The following is a 19,338-nucleotide window of genomic DNA, read 5'->3' as shown; positions in this document are numbered from 1 at the left end:
ATCTGTAGCTTCTGCTCAGTCTGGGCTCATAAGGGGTTTATTGTCAATGTCTTTGTCCCTTGAGAACACCAGGGTTTGTGGCAAGGCTTAAAGTTGGGGGACGGGACGGGACACAGGTTCTCATGGCTGAATAGTACCCATGGAAACTCAGAAGTAATGGCAAAATTATGTTAACTGTAGAGAAGATGGGGGTACAGCCAAAACTGGGAATGTTCTCTGCGACAGCATTTACTTTGGAGGTATCTGGCATCTGCTGTCTACTGAGGTACTCAAGAGGAGGTTTCACCAGAGGGATGTGTGGAGGAGGGCTCTGCCCACACCCAGCTGCATGCTGGGAAGAGCTGGCTTGCACTTCACGAGGCTTCATTCTTCTACCTTGTTTCCTATGTTTCAGAGTGTCTGTCCAAATCTCTGTGCTTAAACACTATTACAGGTAGTTTTAGAAGGATATGTTTGAGTGTAAGACGAGTCATTGGTTCACTGCAGGAAGTGTTGGATAAAATTCTGTGGTTGTCCTGTACAAAAGATCAGACTTGATATCCGTGAAGTCTAGCTGGCTGGCTGGGTGTTCACACTGAAACAACATGTTTGAGTGCTGCCCATTGGTGGTGGTGGTGATGCTGTTTGTACATCATCGCTGCAACTATGAGCCTTGCTCATGGATGAGGGTAGATAAAGAGTTAGGAAAAGCATAAAGGAAGAGTAATAATAATACTAATCTGCATTAGAAGCAGTAACTTGGGTATCTTGGCCTCCTACCCAGTGTCAGAAGTTTTAGAGGAATTGCAGAAAATTAGTATTTTGAAACATTAGTTTTGCGAATACTTAGGAGGAGCTCTTTGCTCAGAGTGAAGAGCAGTGTGGGAGGAAGCTTGAGAGTTTTCTCTGTCTGTCATCAGGCTTGCAGAGGATGGAAGTGGGGAGATGGAAGCGGGCATGACGGTCATGAATGAGAGAGAAGTTTTAAGGTAGGGGGACGATAGTGAAGGGACTGGATAAAGAAAATACAGTTTGTGTGTGGTGTGATGAGGAAGTGGGAGCCAACAGAGAAGAAAAGAGTGACGTTTCCCTGACCTGCTGCTTGAGTCTTTTGCGAGCATTTGTGGAGGTCAGATAGAATGGTTATTGAGCAAAATCAGCGTAGAAAAGAGTCACAGGGATGTTTGGATGTCACAGAGACTCCTGCTTGTGGATTTTATTCACTTTTGTAGGATGTCAAAAAAAAACCCCAACCGTAGGATGGTAACAGCTTGAGAAATTATTAGTTTGGCCTTGATTATTCAGCTTATAGTGCAGTTGGCATAGAATATGCTAAGATGTTATAGAAGCTTCACTGAATAATTGATTCAGTATACCAAATAATGTTTTATTGAAAATATCTAGAAGGCAATAGAAGAGCTAGTGTAAAATTACACATAAAAGTCTGTATCAAGAAACATCATACCTGCATAGTCAAGCACTGGAAAGTTACAAAACATCAGATTCATGATGCTGGTGAAGTATTGGTACTGCTTTCTGTTGTATCTCATTTCCAGGCGCTGTGTGAGGTAATGCTCTAATGGAAAAAACAGAATGCAGTCATACGATCAAAGACAGTGATGATGTTTGTGTACAAATAACGTCTGACCCTGCTTCAGTTAGCATAGGCAGTGCAACTCAGGAGTTTCTTAACTGCTGTGCTGGCATTGGATAATGCTCTTGCATGGGCTTTTTTATGTGTGATTTGGATGCACTTTCTATTTATATTGGCAGGGTTTAAACACTGAAACTTCTGCACTACAATACTGTGACCTCTAGAACTACAAGAATACTTGCACTATCTGAAGAGGAGTCCATTGACAGTTATTAAAGATAAAAAGAGGGGGATATAAATTTGTCTTAGAAAGTCTGTAACTGGCAGATTAATTGAAGCAGACAAGGCAGTACCAGGCCAAAGATCACTGTGCTTTTTCCTGTTTCTTACACTTTTCTTTGGGCATTCACTGTTGGCCATTGTTGTGGGTTTTTTCCTGGAGGCACTGCAGTACTGAAGCAGTGCAGAGAGGGGCTGGAAAAGTCTTGGGGCAGATGTCTGGCTCTAGAGTGTTCAGTTAAGAGTTACCATGATCCTAATTAAAGGGTCAAAGAGTGGAGACATGCTGCCTGGCTTGCTCTTTTCTTTTCCATTGGTATTTAGAGATTCACCTCACTTAAGGGGAAGGGAATTGCTAAATATGTGGCTGTCACAGAATCACAGAATGGTCAGGGTTGGAAGGGACCTCTGGAGATCATCTAGTCCAACCCCCCCGCCAGAGCAGGGTCACCTACAGCAGGTTGCACAGGGCAGCATCTAGGTGGGTTTTGAATGTCTCCAGTGTGGGACACTCCACAACCTCTCTGGGCAGCCCATGCTCACAAGTCAGATTTTTATCCCCAATTGCATGAAAGCAAATGTTATAGAGCCAGTTAGATTTTAATGCTGACCCGGGGACTGGAATCTTGTAGCCACTAAACAGCACAGGAGGTGGCAAATCCAGCTTTCCTTTATCATGTCTTATTGTCTGTCAGTGGAGGATTGTGTCCAGGATGAAACTGTAGCCAGAGGAATCTTTAACCTCTGGTGTCCATGGAGTCACCCAGATAAAGTCAGTTTTGCTGGTTGTTTTTTCAACAAGGGATTGCACAGAAACAGTCTACATTGTTGTTGTAAGGATGTTCACTTTTTGGCCCAAAATATTTCCTTCTGATTTGTTTTTGAAGACAATCCAGTGCGATTTCCTTCTGTAGCTGCAGCATCATTTGATAGGAGTAGTTAAAAGGAACACTTTCTCAAAATATAATAAAATGTAATTGCTTTTCCATGGTTCAAATCCTGAGAGTAAGTATAAACTATCTCAGCACTTTCAACACCATTGTTGAGCTGGATTAAGCTATACAGGTGACCAGGCTCAAAAGAATGGTAAAAGCCAGGCCCTTAAAACTGCCTCGGTCATCACTTATTAAAGCTCTTTGAGGCTCTGTGGGTTGACTACTCCCAGAAGAAGGCAGCAGGGGAAGAGCTTTGAGTCAGAAAAACTGTACTGTGAAATGTGTTTTATATCACTATTGAAAGTGCCCTCAAACACCTGGTCAGGCTAGCAGGACTGAATGGGATTGTAGTGGGAGACAAATGGAGGACATATTTTAAATGGTTTGCATGTCTGAGAGTATTATCTGCAGGAGGTGTTCATATGCTTCTGGGAGCAATGTCCTTTAATAGACACTGCTGATGTCAAGTGCTGTAACATTGCAGAATCATGCTTTTCATCTAGGTTAATATTGTGTGCTCTTCCCTATACTGTCTTGAGCCCTTCCAGACAGAAATACAGGACTGTTTTGGGGGAAGGTTTCATTATGCCTAATGGCAAACAGTTGAGCAATATGCTGCAAAGTACATATGGGTTGAGTTTTTCTTCTCCTTTAACAGGTCAGATAGTCTTGAAATACCTCCACAGCTGACAGCCATGCAACATTTTATGAGTTTTCTTGCCCAATAAATGCAGGCAGATGTTGTAGGATTTGGAACCTTACAAGGCACTGGAGTATAGCTGGTGGGAGGTAATTTTGATGAGTGCTTAACCTCTCACTAAAAAAGTAGCAGCTTGGAGAAGGCAATATTTACTACAGGAAACATTAGCTTGTCAAAGAGCTGAAGCACTGCAAAGAACCTTTCTGAATGACCATGCAAGTCTTCAGCCAGATGTTCTTCATAGCATAGAGTAATGCATACTCTGCTGGGAGTTAGACTAAGGCCTTTCCTTGCATCACTCACAGTCAACATTGTTTCCTGTAGGAAAACAGCTTGCTGCTGTAAGAATACACAAGCCATTATATGCAAGCTTGTAAAATACCGTGCAATTCAGCTGAACCCTGCAGGCATTTATTTTAGCAGTGCTAAGTGACCAAATAATCCTTTGAGAGAACTCTCCCTGGAACCACTGTGCAATTCATCTACAAGTTAGAGGAAACGCTTAGATCTAAGCTTCGTTGTTCTATTTCAAGCATAATCAGAAGTGCCCATGGAAGCCACCCTCTGAACACCCTCATCTCAGTCTAATGTTCCATCTTTTGAGTGTTCATGGACTCACAGTTGCTGCTGGCTACCTGGAGAGCTGTGATAAATGACCTGCTGTCCACCTGTGTTGAGGCTGGCTATCTCCTCCTCTGATGGTTGAGTATTTCATTGAATACTGGAAGTGCAAACCACCTGTTCTTCTCAATATAGCAGCTTACTCTCTTTTGAGCAGTACAGGAGACTTGGAGAACACCTCCCTGATGTCAGGGCCCCACTGACCTGTGAAATGCAAGAACACAAACCTGATTCTCAAAGCTTGCTGTGGTACTGATCTGAACTATACTACAAGCCCATCCTGTCTCAGTAATCACAACTCCCTAAGACACTGATATTTCTATGTCATACTGTGTATTCATAAGCTGAAAGAAAACTTTTTTTAGCAATGCCAGAGCTTAGTTCTGAAGATGTTGAAAATAACCATGAATATTCCATTCTTTACTTGCTCTTACCTAGAAAGGAGGGGAAGAAATGCAGCCTGCTATTGCAGTGACTAAAAGGCAGAAAGGGAGAAACCGAGAGGAAGGAGAATCTGGCATGAAAGTCTTTGCAGGAGCACAGTCCAGATCACACACCATTGAAATTATCATTGACCATGGCATAGATTTTAAAATACTTGAATTAAAAAGGGAATGAGGGGAAAACAGCAAATGAAATCCATCTGTATGAGAACAGGAATATACCATCAATCAGCTCACAGAGAGTTTCTGTATACACGTTGCCCTTGGACACTCACATAGAGAAGGGCTGCATGAACTTATCAAGCAGAAATTGTGGCACTGAGTATGTACAGCATATGCACGCCTTTTATGCGGTGTCTTTTCATGCAAGTGTGTTTGTGATATACATACTTTACAGGAACATTTACAGTACCATACATCTGAAGAGCTATTCCACTCTAGAGTCCAGATTGTTTTATTACCAGCTAAATGTTCTTTAAGCTACCTGTGAATGAGGGCATTGTGACATTTAGCAACTGGTTTGATTGAACACAGATGTGAACCATATTCCATATGGAGAAGATCCAAAGGGAAAGATCCTAGGCTTGTTTCTGATTTGCAAGTAGGAGTTTGAATGCAATTACTTGACATTGAGTTACCAAGATAGGTGGAAACAGATCACTTGCTTGCACATCTACAGTATTGCAAATGTAAAATCAGCTGCAGTTTGAGGTAGTGCGCTGTCTTCAGAGGTCAGGAAAAAAAGCCAATATATGTGAAAGCAAAAGTCCTGTGGAGATGGGCAGTATGCACTCAGAAATGGGAGGAGGGGCCAGGCATTCCTTTACAATGCTTACCAAGAGGCTTCCTAGGTGTGCCCCATTCCGCATAAGCACCACTTTCTAATGTCATTCCAGTCTATCTCTGAATATTACAAGAAATGCTGTTACCTGGGAAAGCACTTGAAAACAATGGTTACATGAGGGCTAGGCCCAAATTGATACTGCCAGTATGCAAGGTCTGTTGATAATTTTCCAGCGTTTCCTGAGTGTAAAATTTACTGATGCAAAACTGAAGTTGCATGTGGCAGAATTCATTTTATTATGGAAATGTTTATTTCTTATCAACAACTTAGGGAGGAAAAGCAAACATTTGGGGCCAGTTCTGATAGGTGTTCTGAACTGCTGAATTCTACTAGGCTGCTCACAGAAACTGTAACTAGCAGGCCTCATTCTCTGCTCATGAAGAGAGAGAGTTTGTACTTCTCTTCATTGCCTGTGGTACTTGTTTGTTTTCCTTCCATTTGAACTGATTGTGCATCATTGAAAATGTGGTCTCGCCAGTCTAGCCTGTAAAGTGAAACAGGGACTGAGCTATAGTAGTCCCCATGAGACAGCTCTGGTCCCCAAGACAAAGGTTGACGTTGAAATGAAATATTTCTGAGCCTGAATCTTAAGAACTTTCTTTTCCATGCAGATAATTGATTATTTTTTTCCTCCCACCTTTTCATCCTTGTTCAGCTGGGAAGAAATTCCAAGTTTTTAATAGCTTTAGTTGTCTCAAATGTCCTTATCTGTAACTATCCTGCTCTAACACTACTGAACTGGCAAGAGATACTGAGCTTCGTAGCTCTCAAGGTGTACCCCAGGGGAGACTTGCATTCTCTGAATTTAGTGCTGTAGGGGCAGAAAGAGAGAGTTGTGTTTGATCTCAATTTAGACAAACTATGCTAAAATCATACTCCTACTTGGTAGGGATACAATGACAGGGCCCAGAATAAGTGAAAAACCTGAATTGCCAAAATCTGTTCCCAGGCCTCTTCAACTTCAGGTTATAGGAAATACTAGTCTTAATCACTTTCACAAGCATTTAAATATGCAGGTAAAAAATCAGGAAGTTGAGTTTCTGTCCCTGCACCACAGTCCTTCTTTTTGAAACTCCCCTGGGCAGAGGGAGCCAGACTGCAGCAGCCTGTGGGGACACCTGACCTTGGACCTGGGGTAGCTCAGCTAAAATGGCAAAAATATATTCTACAAAACCACAGTGTAAAATCCACCACATAGTGTCTAGTCACAATGGAGTGTGGGAAGCTATGGAGCACGAATCATTCCCCATCCTCTCACCCCTGCGTTCCTACCCTCTACTGCTCACACACCTGCCCTGTGTGTGCATGGACATACTTGCTTTGCACAGCTGGTACAAAGCTGAGAGTAAGTTCCAGTTGTGCAGCTCTCTCCTTTTTATAATTCTTTCTGATTGTTTGGAAACCAGAAAACTATGGTATCATGTGCAGGTAGCACAGCAATAAACATGTTCTCATCACAATTTACACATAAAGCATGAGTCCCTCGAGGTAACTCATCCCCCTCTTGACAGCTTTAATAAAGGATGATGGATTGTTTCTAAATGACAGTTTAGGAAGATCCAAAATTCCCCCCTGTATTGTTTTGAGCTCTGGTGTACAAGAGCTGTTTTGTGTTCTGTGAAAGTTGTTTTTGCCTGTAAGCGCTGGGGCTCTATTACTCCCCTTCACAGTGGTGAGAAATGCTTAGTTACCACAGGAATATATTCATCCTGCTGCATAATTGTGACTTTTTGAAAAACTCTGCGGAAAAGCAAAGCCTAGTGTGGGTGGGAGGTGGGGAAATGCCGACGGTTGAATGTGTTGCCACCTTCGGGATACTTCTCTGGGCAGTCTCCCCATATGGGTTGTGGGGAGGAGGAGGGATTGGATACACCCAGAGTTGCCTCCGAGGCGTGAATGCCAGGAGGGGGCATCACCTGAACCCACCGGCGCTGGCTCAGCTCCCCAGCCAGCAGATGCAGGGGGCCTGGGGAGACCCAGGTCTCCAAGTACCTGGCAGTCACCTGCACCCTCTTTTCCCCCTCTCTTCCCTTTTCTTTTTAAAGACTACATGTGGCAGCAAATTAGTTCTGGAGTGCAGAGTCCTCCCTCTTGTTTCTCTTTGGCCTGAGATTTATTTCTCAGTGCGTGTGCTTTGTAGCTGCACTTGGCAGAGTGGAGTTTGTTCAGCTGTCCATTCCCTAGCTAATCTGGTGTCTTAAAATAAAAACAAGCAAGTGGATCTTTGGAGAAAGGTTGCCACATGAAGACGTGCAGAGAGTCACATGGGTAAAACAGCACTGCTCAAAGTCATTCACATGGTAAGAAACCAGATAAGAAAAAAAGTCTGAGTGCCTGATTAGGGCTCGGTCTGATGGTACATCGAGGTGACAAAATGAAGCCCAGACAAGGGCTTACTGTGGGCACATAGTACCAAAATCATACCTCTTTCACTGTGGAAGTAGTGGGTCTGAGTGCTCTTCGGAGCCCGTTGCCTTCCATTAGGATGGAATATGGCATAGTCCAGCTTTTGCCTCTTGTACATGAACAGCCAGCACTTGGAGCAAGCACTGTTGTAAAATACTGGAAGAAGATTTTTAGTATAGATTCTCATCAGACTACACAAACTCAGGTACAAGTTCTCCACCCATGGGAAAAGCAAAATTTTGAAATAGAAAATGGCATAGACTGGAGTTAAATCAAGGCTAGAACTTGCCAGGGATGCAGGATCCAGAGGATGGGAAACTTGCAGCTCTCCTGTCACTTCCCTGATGGGGAGGCAAAAGAGGACTGTTCCTGTAGATGTTTTCTGAACCTTTACTTCTCCACCCATGAAATTTTTGTGGTAATGCTTCCTCCAGCTAAGGAGGCCTGGCTGGACATCAGCTGCTTCATTTGGGACAAAGACATGTAAAAGTCACTTGACCATCCTTTTTCTTCCTAACATCCCAGGATGAAGCAATGTTTTTGCTTCCTGCTGTCCCAGAAATCTCAGCAATATTGTTCTTATGTTTGGGATATCAACACCAGGGAACAAATTTTCAAAGTCTTCTAAAAATTCCCAGGTACCTGTTCCTTAAGGACAGATTCCAGTACATACCTATGCATGAAAGAGTATGTGCGGTTGTACGCATAATCTGAGGGTTTTCCTACAGGATAAGATGATAAAAAATATTTTTCTGTTATTTATAGGAAAAAGAAGTAACTGAATTTTAAATTTGGGTTGAATCCTTGTTTTCCAGCTTTGTTTCCCAGCTCCGTAAGTGTTTGTTTTAGTGTATGTAATGGTTGTCTTTGAATAGCTGTGAGTAAGCAGACCTCAGTAGTAGCCCTAAGTCTTTACAGCCTACATTTGTCAAGATGTGATACACTTTTTTTCTAGTGAGACAGTAGTTACTTCGTGTTGGAAATTATTTGTACTAAGATATCCTGGTACTTTGATGGCTGGTATATTTTATGACTGTGGTATTCTTTCCCTTAGGCACAACGGGAATTTACCAGGGAGCCAATGGCCTGACAAATTCTGCAGGATTCAGTGCTGTGCATCAGGTATGGTTCAGCATTTATTATTGGCAACCTTGTCATTTATTTTAAACACTCGGAAGCTTGGTAGATCAGAGAGATTATTCTGGCGTTTGCATATATTTAAGGAAGGTACTGCCATGCATTTCGGTGAATACCATTCTGCTCTACTCCTGTGGCCTGTCCGTTTGCTGGACTTCAAAGTATGTTGGTCAATTTTAAGATGAGTGTATCAATACACATGCTTGCACAGAGCAGGAGGAGGATGCCCTGGCAGCCTCTGCCATGCTTCTGTAGCAGAGCCAAGAGTTTCATCATTCCTCTGCCATCTTACAACTTTCAGATATGTTTTCCATCCACTACAGAGAGCTCTGCTTCTAGAATCCTGTCATCTGTTGTCTTGGCACTGTGTAATAAATATGAACAATTTGAAGGAGGCATTGGCAGGCCCTGATGAATATTGAGCCATCTGAGCTGTCTGTGCGCTTCCTTCTTTGAGAATACACCTGTCTGTGGGCTTCATGCTTCAGATACCTTGATAAATGCATGTGTATAAATAAACAGCATGTATATATACACAGGGCAGATGTTTTTCAGTAGCAAATGGCTCTTCTTGATTGGACCAAACAAATGAGTATGCTGTCCCAAAAAATGTGCTTTGGTTGGCCAATAATTTCAATTCCTTGTTTGTAAGGTGATTGTTGACTTGTATTCTTAATGATAACAGTGGGCAATTTCTTTATTACTTCAGTTTTGGCTAAAACCATCACCGTTTGCTGACAGAAGTGCATTTGATTGAAGTATGGAGGTTAACTGAAAAAAGGAAAAATAATTGGGCTGTTTTCATTATTTTATGATATTCTTTAAGAGAAAACAATGGAATTCTCTCATTTATTTTTCAGTTTAATTGTTATTATGACAACTTGAGTCTTTGATCTTGAGAGCTCCCTGGTGACTGAAAGTTAATGAAATAGCTGTGTCACAAAGATGTAAGCTGTTAAGGAGGAAAGTGCTTTCAGTCTTTCTGAAGATTATTTATTATTTATTTTTCTTTAATACCAGAGACTAATTAGCATTTCTGAGGAAATAAAAACCTTTTGCTGAAAGACAATCCCCAGAGATCCTTTTTCTATCTGAAAAAGCAAGTAGGCGGACAAGAGCAAGAGTTGCAATTAAAACAAAAAGAAACAAATTAAACCTTTCATGTTTTAATTGTCCAGAGAGAAGTTTTAGAATCTCCTCCAGTGTCCTGCTTCTCACAAAAAAAAAAAAAAAAAGAACATATAGGGATAATGGTATGAAGTTTGTTTGGGAGCCTTAAAATCAAGACAAAGGGTTTTGTGATACCTCAGCTCCCCAAAGGCACTTGCGCCTCATATTTTTAGTTAATTTTTCTGTAGGTAGGGAAGATCGCTCAGGCATTTAGTTATTGCTGAGATAGTTGGGACAATCTCAACTGTGAACATTTCTGCAAAACAATTGTTACTTTTTTTTTTTCTTCATTTTTGTAACCTATTCTAACAACTGATCAGAAAATGTTGGTGATCATGGGAAAACGCAGCCTGTTTTGCTCCTTCCCTCACCCAGTTATTCATTCTGTTCTTCTAATTTCTCAAATTTTGTTGTTAACAGAGACTGTGTTCCATCACAGCCCTTATCAAAAAGCTGCCCTACTTCACTCCTACATAAACTTGTTAAACTCTGTAATACAAAATGTGTCAGCACTGATAACTAAAATCCTGTAGAAAAAGCAGGATTTGTGTGATTTCAGACCTCTTGTTGATTAGTTGATCCTAATAAAATAGGAGTATATTTGGAAGAAGCAGAAATGTAATTTTGTAAGTGAATGAATCGTGGTTCTTCAGTGAAATATTTATGAGCTGTGACTTGCTTCATGTGCGGATAACACTGCCTTTGCGATGCCTTTCTCATTTATAAGATAAAACCAGTTAGCTGTTTCTTTTTTCCTCAAAGGAATATTCATCATATCCAAGCTTTCCTCAAAGCCAGTACTCACAGTATTACAGCTCCTCCTACAACTCTCCATATGTGTCTGCAAACAGCATCAGCCCCTCAGCAATCCCAACCTCCACTTATTCTCTGCAGGAGTCTTCTCACAATATCAACAGTCAGAGCACAGAATCGCTGTCTGGTAGGTGCATCTCTTCTGTTTTTCAGTTTGGCAGTCTCAGCCACCTGTAGACATAAACATTCTAACATTGTTGTTGAAATTTTTTAAAATGCATATATTTATATGGATAAATCAGGTTTCCTAGGACATAACAGTTCTGCTTACGTGGTACAACACAGGGTTTTGGGAAGATATTAGAATATCCAAGCTCTGTAAAACCATCCTGTGTCGTTTCTATGAGTATACGAGGTTTGCTGTCCTCTAAAGGTAGTACAGAAATATAAAACAATTACATACAAAACCCAGATCAGTATCGAGTGCTAACGTGGGTAGCAGTGGGTTCAAAGCAGCCAGCCACGCTCTGAAAAAGCCCCAGAGATTCCTGAGACTCTGGTGACTTTGTCTCTGTCGAGGTTTATGTTCACCTCTTACAACAACATGTAATATATGCATTGATAAGTAAGTACATCTAGAGAAAGTCCTTCTTTAAAAAATCAACACAAACTTTGTCAAAGTTGAAAGTTCAAGATTAATTCCACACAAAAAGGCTTCAAAATTTGTGGCCTTTCTTTGAGTGCTTCATTTTTAAAGTCTCAAAGCTTAAATGGTTTATGGAATTACTGATGGATTATGATCCTCCAATATACTGTTCAAGTACAATCTTCAGATATCACTTCCCTACTAAAGTTTTCATTGGCATGCAATAACATTTATATAAAACACCACATAATTTGTGGATGATCACTGTACACGCCCATTGAAGGTCTGCTGACTTACGAAACAAATCTGAACATCTGTAGTTGCTCTAAAAGAAAAATAAACTAATAATGGTTTTTAAAAAGAAGCAATCACAGATTGGTCTAAAAGCAATTGGAGGATTTTCTGTTCCTTAGATCTTATCTCAGACTTTTTGAGAAAGGGTGATTTCAAAAAGGCTTGTTAGGCACAATCCAAGCTTCTCTCAAGAAGAATATGGTTATTCTAGGAAGCTGGAGAGGCCACAACTTAGCAAGGTGAAAAGAAAAATTTGAAAAGGATTTGTGATGTAAGGTAAGTGAAATCCAGACAGGTTTATGAAACTCAAGCCAATCAAAACAGATTCTTTATACAGGGAAGTTCACCTTTGACTGTCTCTTCTCAGTTATTTCTAGAATACTATCCTCTGTGAAATAGAATATGGCTGAACATGCTAGTTCTGTATTTTTTAAATAGAAGTTGATGTTGAAAGTATATTTTTAATCATAAGCATTCATCTAAATTTAAAAAAGAAAAAAAAATCAGAAGTTGAACTGGTCTTCATTTCCTTTTCCATTGCCTTTCTAAGTTCTCTCTTGAAAAGCAGGGGGGGATTAATATTCAAAAAGCTATTTTTTTCCATGAAAAATGTGATAAGGTTTTTGAGGTGATGCGTCCATTTTAAAATGTTATGTATAAATTCTTGGTGATTTTTGAAATTGTTTTAATAAACCTTAGGAGTTAAAAGTTATTTCTCTTACAATGTCAGCTATTGACATGAAAAGAGTAGGACTTTCTGATGGTGTTTTCATGGTGTTTTCACAGTGTTTCTGGTGCTCTCCATTAAAAGGTTTCATACTTTAATTACAATGATAAAGTGCAAAATTTAAGTTTACAATGGAATTTGTTTTTCATATTAGGGGAATATTCAACAACACCAGCAAAAGATATAGAAACAGACAGACATCACAGAGGGTCAGATGGCAAGGTACGAGCCCGCTCAAAAAGAAGCAACGATCCTTCCCCTACTGCTGACAGTGAGATTGAGGTAATAACTTTAATTTATATTCCTTTAGTAAATCCAGCAAAGAAAAACAGTTGCATCTATTAGTAAATCCCACTATCAGACTAGTGAGTTGTAAGAGCCAGAATAAAAGCAGTAATATAACTGGAGCTTACAGACGTGGGTAGTCAAAATAATTGCTTAATTTCTATATTTTCAGCATCTCAAACTATTCTTCATATGTGCATTTTTTTCCTTTGGGCTTTTTATAAGTTTGCTGTTTTGTTCCCCTGACTTGACATGCAACAGGGGATTTCTGTGGTTGTTAGGAGAGCAGAGTCTCAGGATGACTAGCACACACATAGTTCCAAAATTCCTGATGTTTCATTTTGCCTGCTTTCACAAAGCATCTACAATCAGTGCTCCAAATGGATTTGAGATCTTAAAAAGCTCTAGTCCAACAGGACATATTTCCTGACTGAACAAATTCTTGCAATTGCTTAATATGTAACTGTATTTCTTTTTTCCACCCCGTCTGTCATCACAGCGTGTGTTTGTGTGGGATTTGGATGAGACGATAATTATTTTTCACTCCTTACTCACGGGAACCTTTGCATCCAGATATGGGAAGGTAAGATTTAATTTTTTTAGCATTAACTGCTTGTCCAGCCAAATTGCTTCGGGAACTGTGGGGGCAGCTAATGAGACATCTTTTCAAACAGATGCTGCCGGTTTTATTCAGACACATTTGTATAAATATGTCCTGTGGCATTTCCTTCTAACATGTGAAAATTTAATTTACCTCCCTTTCATGTTGCAAGTAGCCCCTTGTTTTTCAAAAGCTTGTATTGTTCAGCTGCTGCTAGATAGGACTTTGGGATGTTATTCAATGTCTGTCTCCTGCAAGAAAGAGCCTATCAAGCAGCCAGACAGCATTAACTCTAGCTTGAATGAGGTAACACATTTTTTGTTAGACTGGTGTTTTCTTACGAATCTCAGAGAACTTTTTAAGAGAGATTTTGTGTTGGTCAGTGTAGGTTGCCATGAAGAATACTGGCTCTTCTTCCCACATGGCTGCTGAAGCTCACATTTTTAAGGGGTTTTTGGAACTGTATCTTTAGCTATCCATATTTTAGATATCCCCTTTGAAATGCAGGCAATTCCATTTTTAGGTAACTCTCTCTGTGGCTGAACAGACTTAACTTGGCTGCTAAGGAGAAAACGCTGGCTCTTGGATTTAGTGCCATGTGCTTCAATTTCTTCCTAAGGCAGCTTTTTATGATAAACACTTAAGTCACTTTGAATTACAGAATGTCAAACACTTTTAAATGGGTAGGAAAAAAGACAATATCATTGCCTAATTAAAGGTGGATGACCTAGTTGGCAGCTGTTTCCACACATGGCTTTGAACAGTCAGCTTCATCAGGAGACTGGAAAATAACCCTGCTTTTCTCTAGAAAGCAGAAATATGATTTGACATCATTTCATGGCTTTACCAGCTGTACTTGTTTTACGATGGTTATAACAAGCTGAATGTGTAATTAGTAAGATAGATTTATTGTTCGCTGTTAGATGTGCACAGTTGTAAAGGACATAAAATGGTGTTTGTGGTGTGGAAGTCTACTGCAGCACTTGGAACACTGCTAACACTTCTAACAGCACCCTCTGAAAACCAAGCACGTGTTTCCAAGCAGGGATTTATTCAGACCTATGTTGTACAAGGTAATTGAAGCGGTTACTTTTCCCAGGGAACATAATGAACGAGGCAGTCTGAGGTATACATGTGTAAGCTCAAGCCTACTGCCTGCAAAAAATAGAAAGAATTAGGCAGGATCAGGAAACATAAACTTACGCTGCGTAGATCTGCTATGTGGTCATGCTTAGCATTGGGTAGGGGCTACAGTATGCATATGGAGAATTCCCTTAATGGGCTGACTTTGTCCTAGCATAAAACCTTTGATGCCTTCGTCTGCTGCCTCCTGCACAAGTTTAGAGGGTGTGGGGTTGGGATCTGCTGCATGGAGGCAGAGGTTGATGGGCCGAGGGGTGTGATGGGCTAGCGGAGGTGGAAAGCCCTGCCACTGCAGGTCCTGTGAGCTCTTGCTGATGGGCTGCCATAAAGGCAGAAGCTGCCATCTCTAGAGCAGCTCATGTGGGGATGAAGTGGGGTCAGGGAGTGGAGCCAGAAAGGGTTTATCAAAAGCACTCACCAGTGGCCCAGCTGTTCCTGTTGTCTGGGAGAGCAGTTAGGCTAAGAGAGGGTACCCATGAGCAGCAGCCTGTAAAGGGACCAGAGGGAAAGGAAAACAGGAAAGTGGAAACTCAGGGGATTGTCTGCTTTGGAAGCCTTTAAAGATACAAAATTACAAACTTCTGTTGGCTGGTTTTTTTATACAAATGTAAAGAATGATACAAACAGGAATTATTTTTTTTTCTGAATGAATGAATGAATCACCTTTTCTATTAAGTTACAACGGGCTCCTTGAGAAACTTCTCTAGAAGGATTTTTTTTTTAGTTCTTCGCTTTTTCATCAGTATGAAATTCCTCAGGGCTTTCCTATAAGGGAAATGGTTGTTTTACAAAAGTATTATAGGCTAAAGGCTTGATCCAAAGGCAACCAGAAGCTTTGGTGGGCTTTGGAGCAGACCTTAAACCAAGAGGGGAATACAGTGCACTCAGGCAGGCTGTCCTGGGAACTCTTAAACAGTAACACAATTCAAAAATGTTTAAGTGAGCTGAATGATCAAGTACAAGTAAAGCAGTGAGCCAGAGGTTAACAGAGTTTCAAAATCTCTTACTTGAATAATGTAGGAAGTGTTAATCTCAAAGTAAATTAAGTATTAAGGCCTAAAATTCTTATTTTTGTCCATAATTGATCATAAAATACTCATGTGCCTGTAATTAGACATGCACATGCTTTGAATTAAATCTCACACATGGAAGTCTTGGTTCTGTATATCTTCCTCCAGAAAAGGTGTCAGTTTATATGATCATTCCCCTGACCAACATTAATGTCCCAGTATCATCCTGTCTGTTGCACTTGTAGACCTGCTGTGCCGCTGTTCCAAAAATTAGCCTATAAAGTTGATCAAGCTGAAGAATAGCATCTCTTTCTGGGTTGATTTTTCTGGGAAGAGGGGAGGAGGAACATCAACCATAGCTTCAGAGATTTGGGTCTAAACTCCTGTGTTCTTTAGTTACAAGATCTCAAATGGTTCTGTGTGTTGTCCCTTCCTTGATGATGGCACCTATATGGAACTGTCCAAAAAAAATCTGATTTTCCAGAAAAAGAAAGAAAAAAAGAGGGGGAAGGATTCACAGAAAAGATTATCAGTTGTAGTCATATCATTAATCATTAATGCTCAGTGTATGTTTTCTGACCTGATTTCGTGTGAAAATTCTGTTTGTTTGGTGTCTGAGGGAAACCTCTATGGTCCCTGGCATAGATATGAGCTCCTTGGAGCATGGACAGTTCATCTCAGGTGTTTAGAAAATAATTTGCTGACAGCATTAATAGAAGTTAAAACACAAAATTGACTCAAGTTTGAAGCATGAATGAATAGCTCAGCCTAGGTAGCTCCTTTTTTATCCCTTCTTCCCAAACTCTTTGCTCTATTCCATGTATTACACAGTCATCAGACATTTGGTCTTAATGTCTTTCCCATACGGTCACTGCCGTATAACCTTTATAGTGGCAGTCAGAGCGGCCTGCAAATTCACATCTCCTTTTGCTTTCTTGCCCGTGGTTGAATGGATGCATACCTGCACAAACATATGGAATCACAGTCTAAGTGATCAGGGTAGCAAAGCTGTCAAACCCGAGGAAATCTCTCCACCCTTTCGTTTCTCAGCAGGAGGCCCTCTGACAAAGAAAAGAAAAGGAAAAAAAAAAAAAAAAAGAGTTCCACAGCCAGTTAACCCTGGATATAATGTTCAGGAGGGTTTAGAAACCTGTTCTGCAGGCTTCTGATCACTGTAAGGGTGCAGAATATTTACCATGTGCCTAGATACCACAACAGATGTAGACCATCATTACAGCTTAATGTACTGTCCACCCAGCCCTTTTCATCCCTTCAGGCATGTATAATAGAGCTCCCATTGAACAGGAAGATGGCTGCAGTCTTTACTATGTCTGCAGAGATCTGCCCACCAAATCACTGACTAAACATAATGGGAAAAACACGTCAAAATCCGTAACAGTGCTGCTGGGGTTTCACATGAGTTAGGTAAAAGTCAAGGAGCTTTTGCCATTTGTTTGAAGCAGCTGGGCACAATACAGAAAGACTCTTTTGGTGGTATTAATTCAGACACAATAAAAAGAGATTGTAAGCACTCCCATGCCAAAAAAAATCATGAGTCTATTCCCCTTTCCCTGACTGAGATATTTTGAAGCTTGTTCAATAATGTGTATTGTCGAAGCATTAAAAAAAAATCTGCATCTCCTTCAGTCTGAGAAATTTTAAGTATTATATTGCAGACTCATTCTCACGCTTTTCAAAGGACTAGTAGCAAGAAAAAACGGGGCACTGGGTGAAGCTAATACCTTTTCTCAGTATTTTGTATTGTTCCTAGAATGTATATTCTTGTTCTGTGTTGGTACTGTCCTTGGGATTTTAGTATCAAAATGAATTGTGAGTAAAGTAAAATCTGGAGTTAAAATTCATCTTTACGTGCAAGTTACTCTGAAATCGTGGAACGAAATGGAAGGGATTTTATTCCAGCACTGACTTCGAGAACTGAATACATAGGACAGTCTAAATTCTTGAACTGTATTGGATCTTTTATCAGTACTTTGACAATGTCTGCTGGCACCTGGGAGTTACAATCTATAAAATTCCCTGTAAGATGCATAGCAATTTCTGAGATTGTTCAGCATCTTGAATTGGCTCGAATTAAGAAAAACATACTGCAAAAAATAGTAGAGCCCATTATGTCCCAGTTTTAAATCCGCGTCATGCAAAGTCATGTTCTAGATTCTAGTTCACCTTAACTGAAAGGTGTTTAGATTGCCTGTATTACTGCGTCCCTGTGAGCGTGGACTATGTGGTCACTTTGACTGGCGTGGCCGCTCTGGCTGCTTTCAGTGGGGACTTGCAGTTTGCTTTGATTAATGTAGAGGCTTGATTGATGGAGAGGCTGTTTTTCTATGATAGGCATTTTTTTTTACTGCTTTTACATTTCAGAAGTGGCAACATGAGATTTATCCAACATTTCAAGCAAGTGTCATAGCTGTTGTATGTTGGCTGTCTGTGAACTGGACTGTCTTGTTCTCAACAGAAATGATGTTGTGGATCTAAGAAATTTTACTCCTCAAAAGTTTCACTGGCATATATATGTTCTCACAAAAAGTTTTCCTTTAAGTGAATTATAATTTCCAATTTAAAAAAAAGTCATTGAAAAGTTCCTGCTAGGCTCTACTCAAGATCCTTGTAAAACCCTAGGGTTGATTTCCCACCCCCTGCCCCGGCTTTCATTGAATGCTTCAAGTAGCTTGTGCTTTTCCCTGCTTTGTTGTCTCACAGGACCCTAAAGCCAGGACCTGATTGAAACACCATAGGGATTTAATCAAATCGGATGGTGATTCATGCTTCTAATGGCCGAATCTGTCCTTTACTACTTTACAAACTGAGAAGGAATAAAACCCCATTTTATTGCTCGGCTGTTAAAAACTATTTGTAGAAGTTGCTAAGGTTCAAATCAAAAGCACCCTCCCTTGAGAACTATTAGTTAATTCTAAGTGCCACGGCGTCGCTTTTTTTCTTCTCTCGCTTGAGATACAGCCTTATATCACTACTGCTGTTCAAACATCTGAGAGTTTTCCATTCCTTTGACAAACATGAGCCAAAGTGCTTAAGGACATCTGTTTATTTTATTTCTTTAATGAGAAAACCTTCCAATTTCTTACTGGCTCAGCTGTGTTTATTTACATTTTGTTAGTCATATGTGTGGGGCACCTTGGGACGTTAAAAACCTGCAGAGGCCTATGCTGAGGGCTGCTAGCAGGCACCCTGGTCAGAAAGGGAGAATAAGCCCTTCCTAAGGAAAACACAGTCCTTGGAACTCCATAAAATAGATTTTCAAAACAAATAGAGCCTAATTCACTCAGTAGAGCATGGATTAAGTCAAGATGAATACAATTTGGAAAGGATTTTCTGAGGAAGTTGGAGATTTTTTTACCCACTGGAGGCTAAACCTTGTATTTAATGCCTTTTTAAGTTAAATTAAAAAAGCATTCAATCACTGCAGGTAATAAAAAAGTCTGTTACTTTAGACATGCTGCTATATCAATTATTAGTTCATTATTGGAGAGAAGGGAGTAAATAATTCCAGCCGTTTGATTATTTCAAATGTGTATTTCGGGAGCAAACATCTGTGTTTATCATCTGTACTGGTTGATGAGAAGCAGCAGCAGAAACAGCAAAACCAGATCCACAACAGCTTAGATGGTGGGCATGGGAGATGCTCTGAGCTCGTGTAGATGTAACCTCTTGTACTAGAGCTTAGGTGAGCAGAGGGTTTTCTAAGCAAAGTGCACGTGTGGCATTTGGAAGTATTAAAGGATTATTTTTGAC

The 19,338-nt window shown here is 40.4% G+C and overlaps 1 protein-coding gene across 1 annotated transcript in view; it reads left to right on the top strand.

Annotated features, from left to right (window-relative positions):
• Nucleotides 1-19,338, top strand: part of EYA2 (EYA transcriptional coactivator and phosphatase 2) — a 62,519-nt gene that overhangs the window by 16,772 nt on the left and 26,409 nt on the right. The window contains exons 5-8 of the mRNA XM_009887956.1: nt 8,856-8,923; nt 10,871-11,048; nt 12,683-12,810; nt 13,313-13,396. Of these exons, the coding sequence (XP_009886258.1) occupies nt 8,856-8,923; nt 10,871-11,048; nt 12,683-12,810; nt 13,313-13,396 (458 nt within the window). The remainder of the gene's footprint in view (nt 1-8,855; nt 8,924-10,870; nt 11,049-12,682; nt 12,811-13,312; nt 13,397-19,338) is intronic.

This window comes from Charadrius vociferus, unplaced genomic scaffold (genome assembly GCF_000708025.1).
Source record: "Charadrius vociferus isolate BGI_N301 unplaced genomic scaffold, ASM70802v2 scaffold280, whole genome shotgun sequence".
Lineage (NCBI taxonomy): Eukaryota > Metazoa > Chordata > Aves > Charadriiformes > Charadriidae > Charadrius > Charadrius vociferus.
This window is presented reverse-complemented; position numbering and strand designations above follow the sequence as displayed.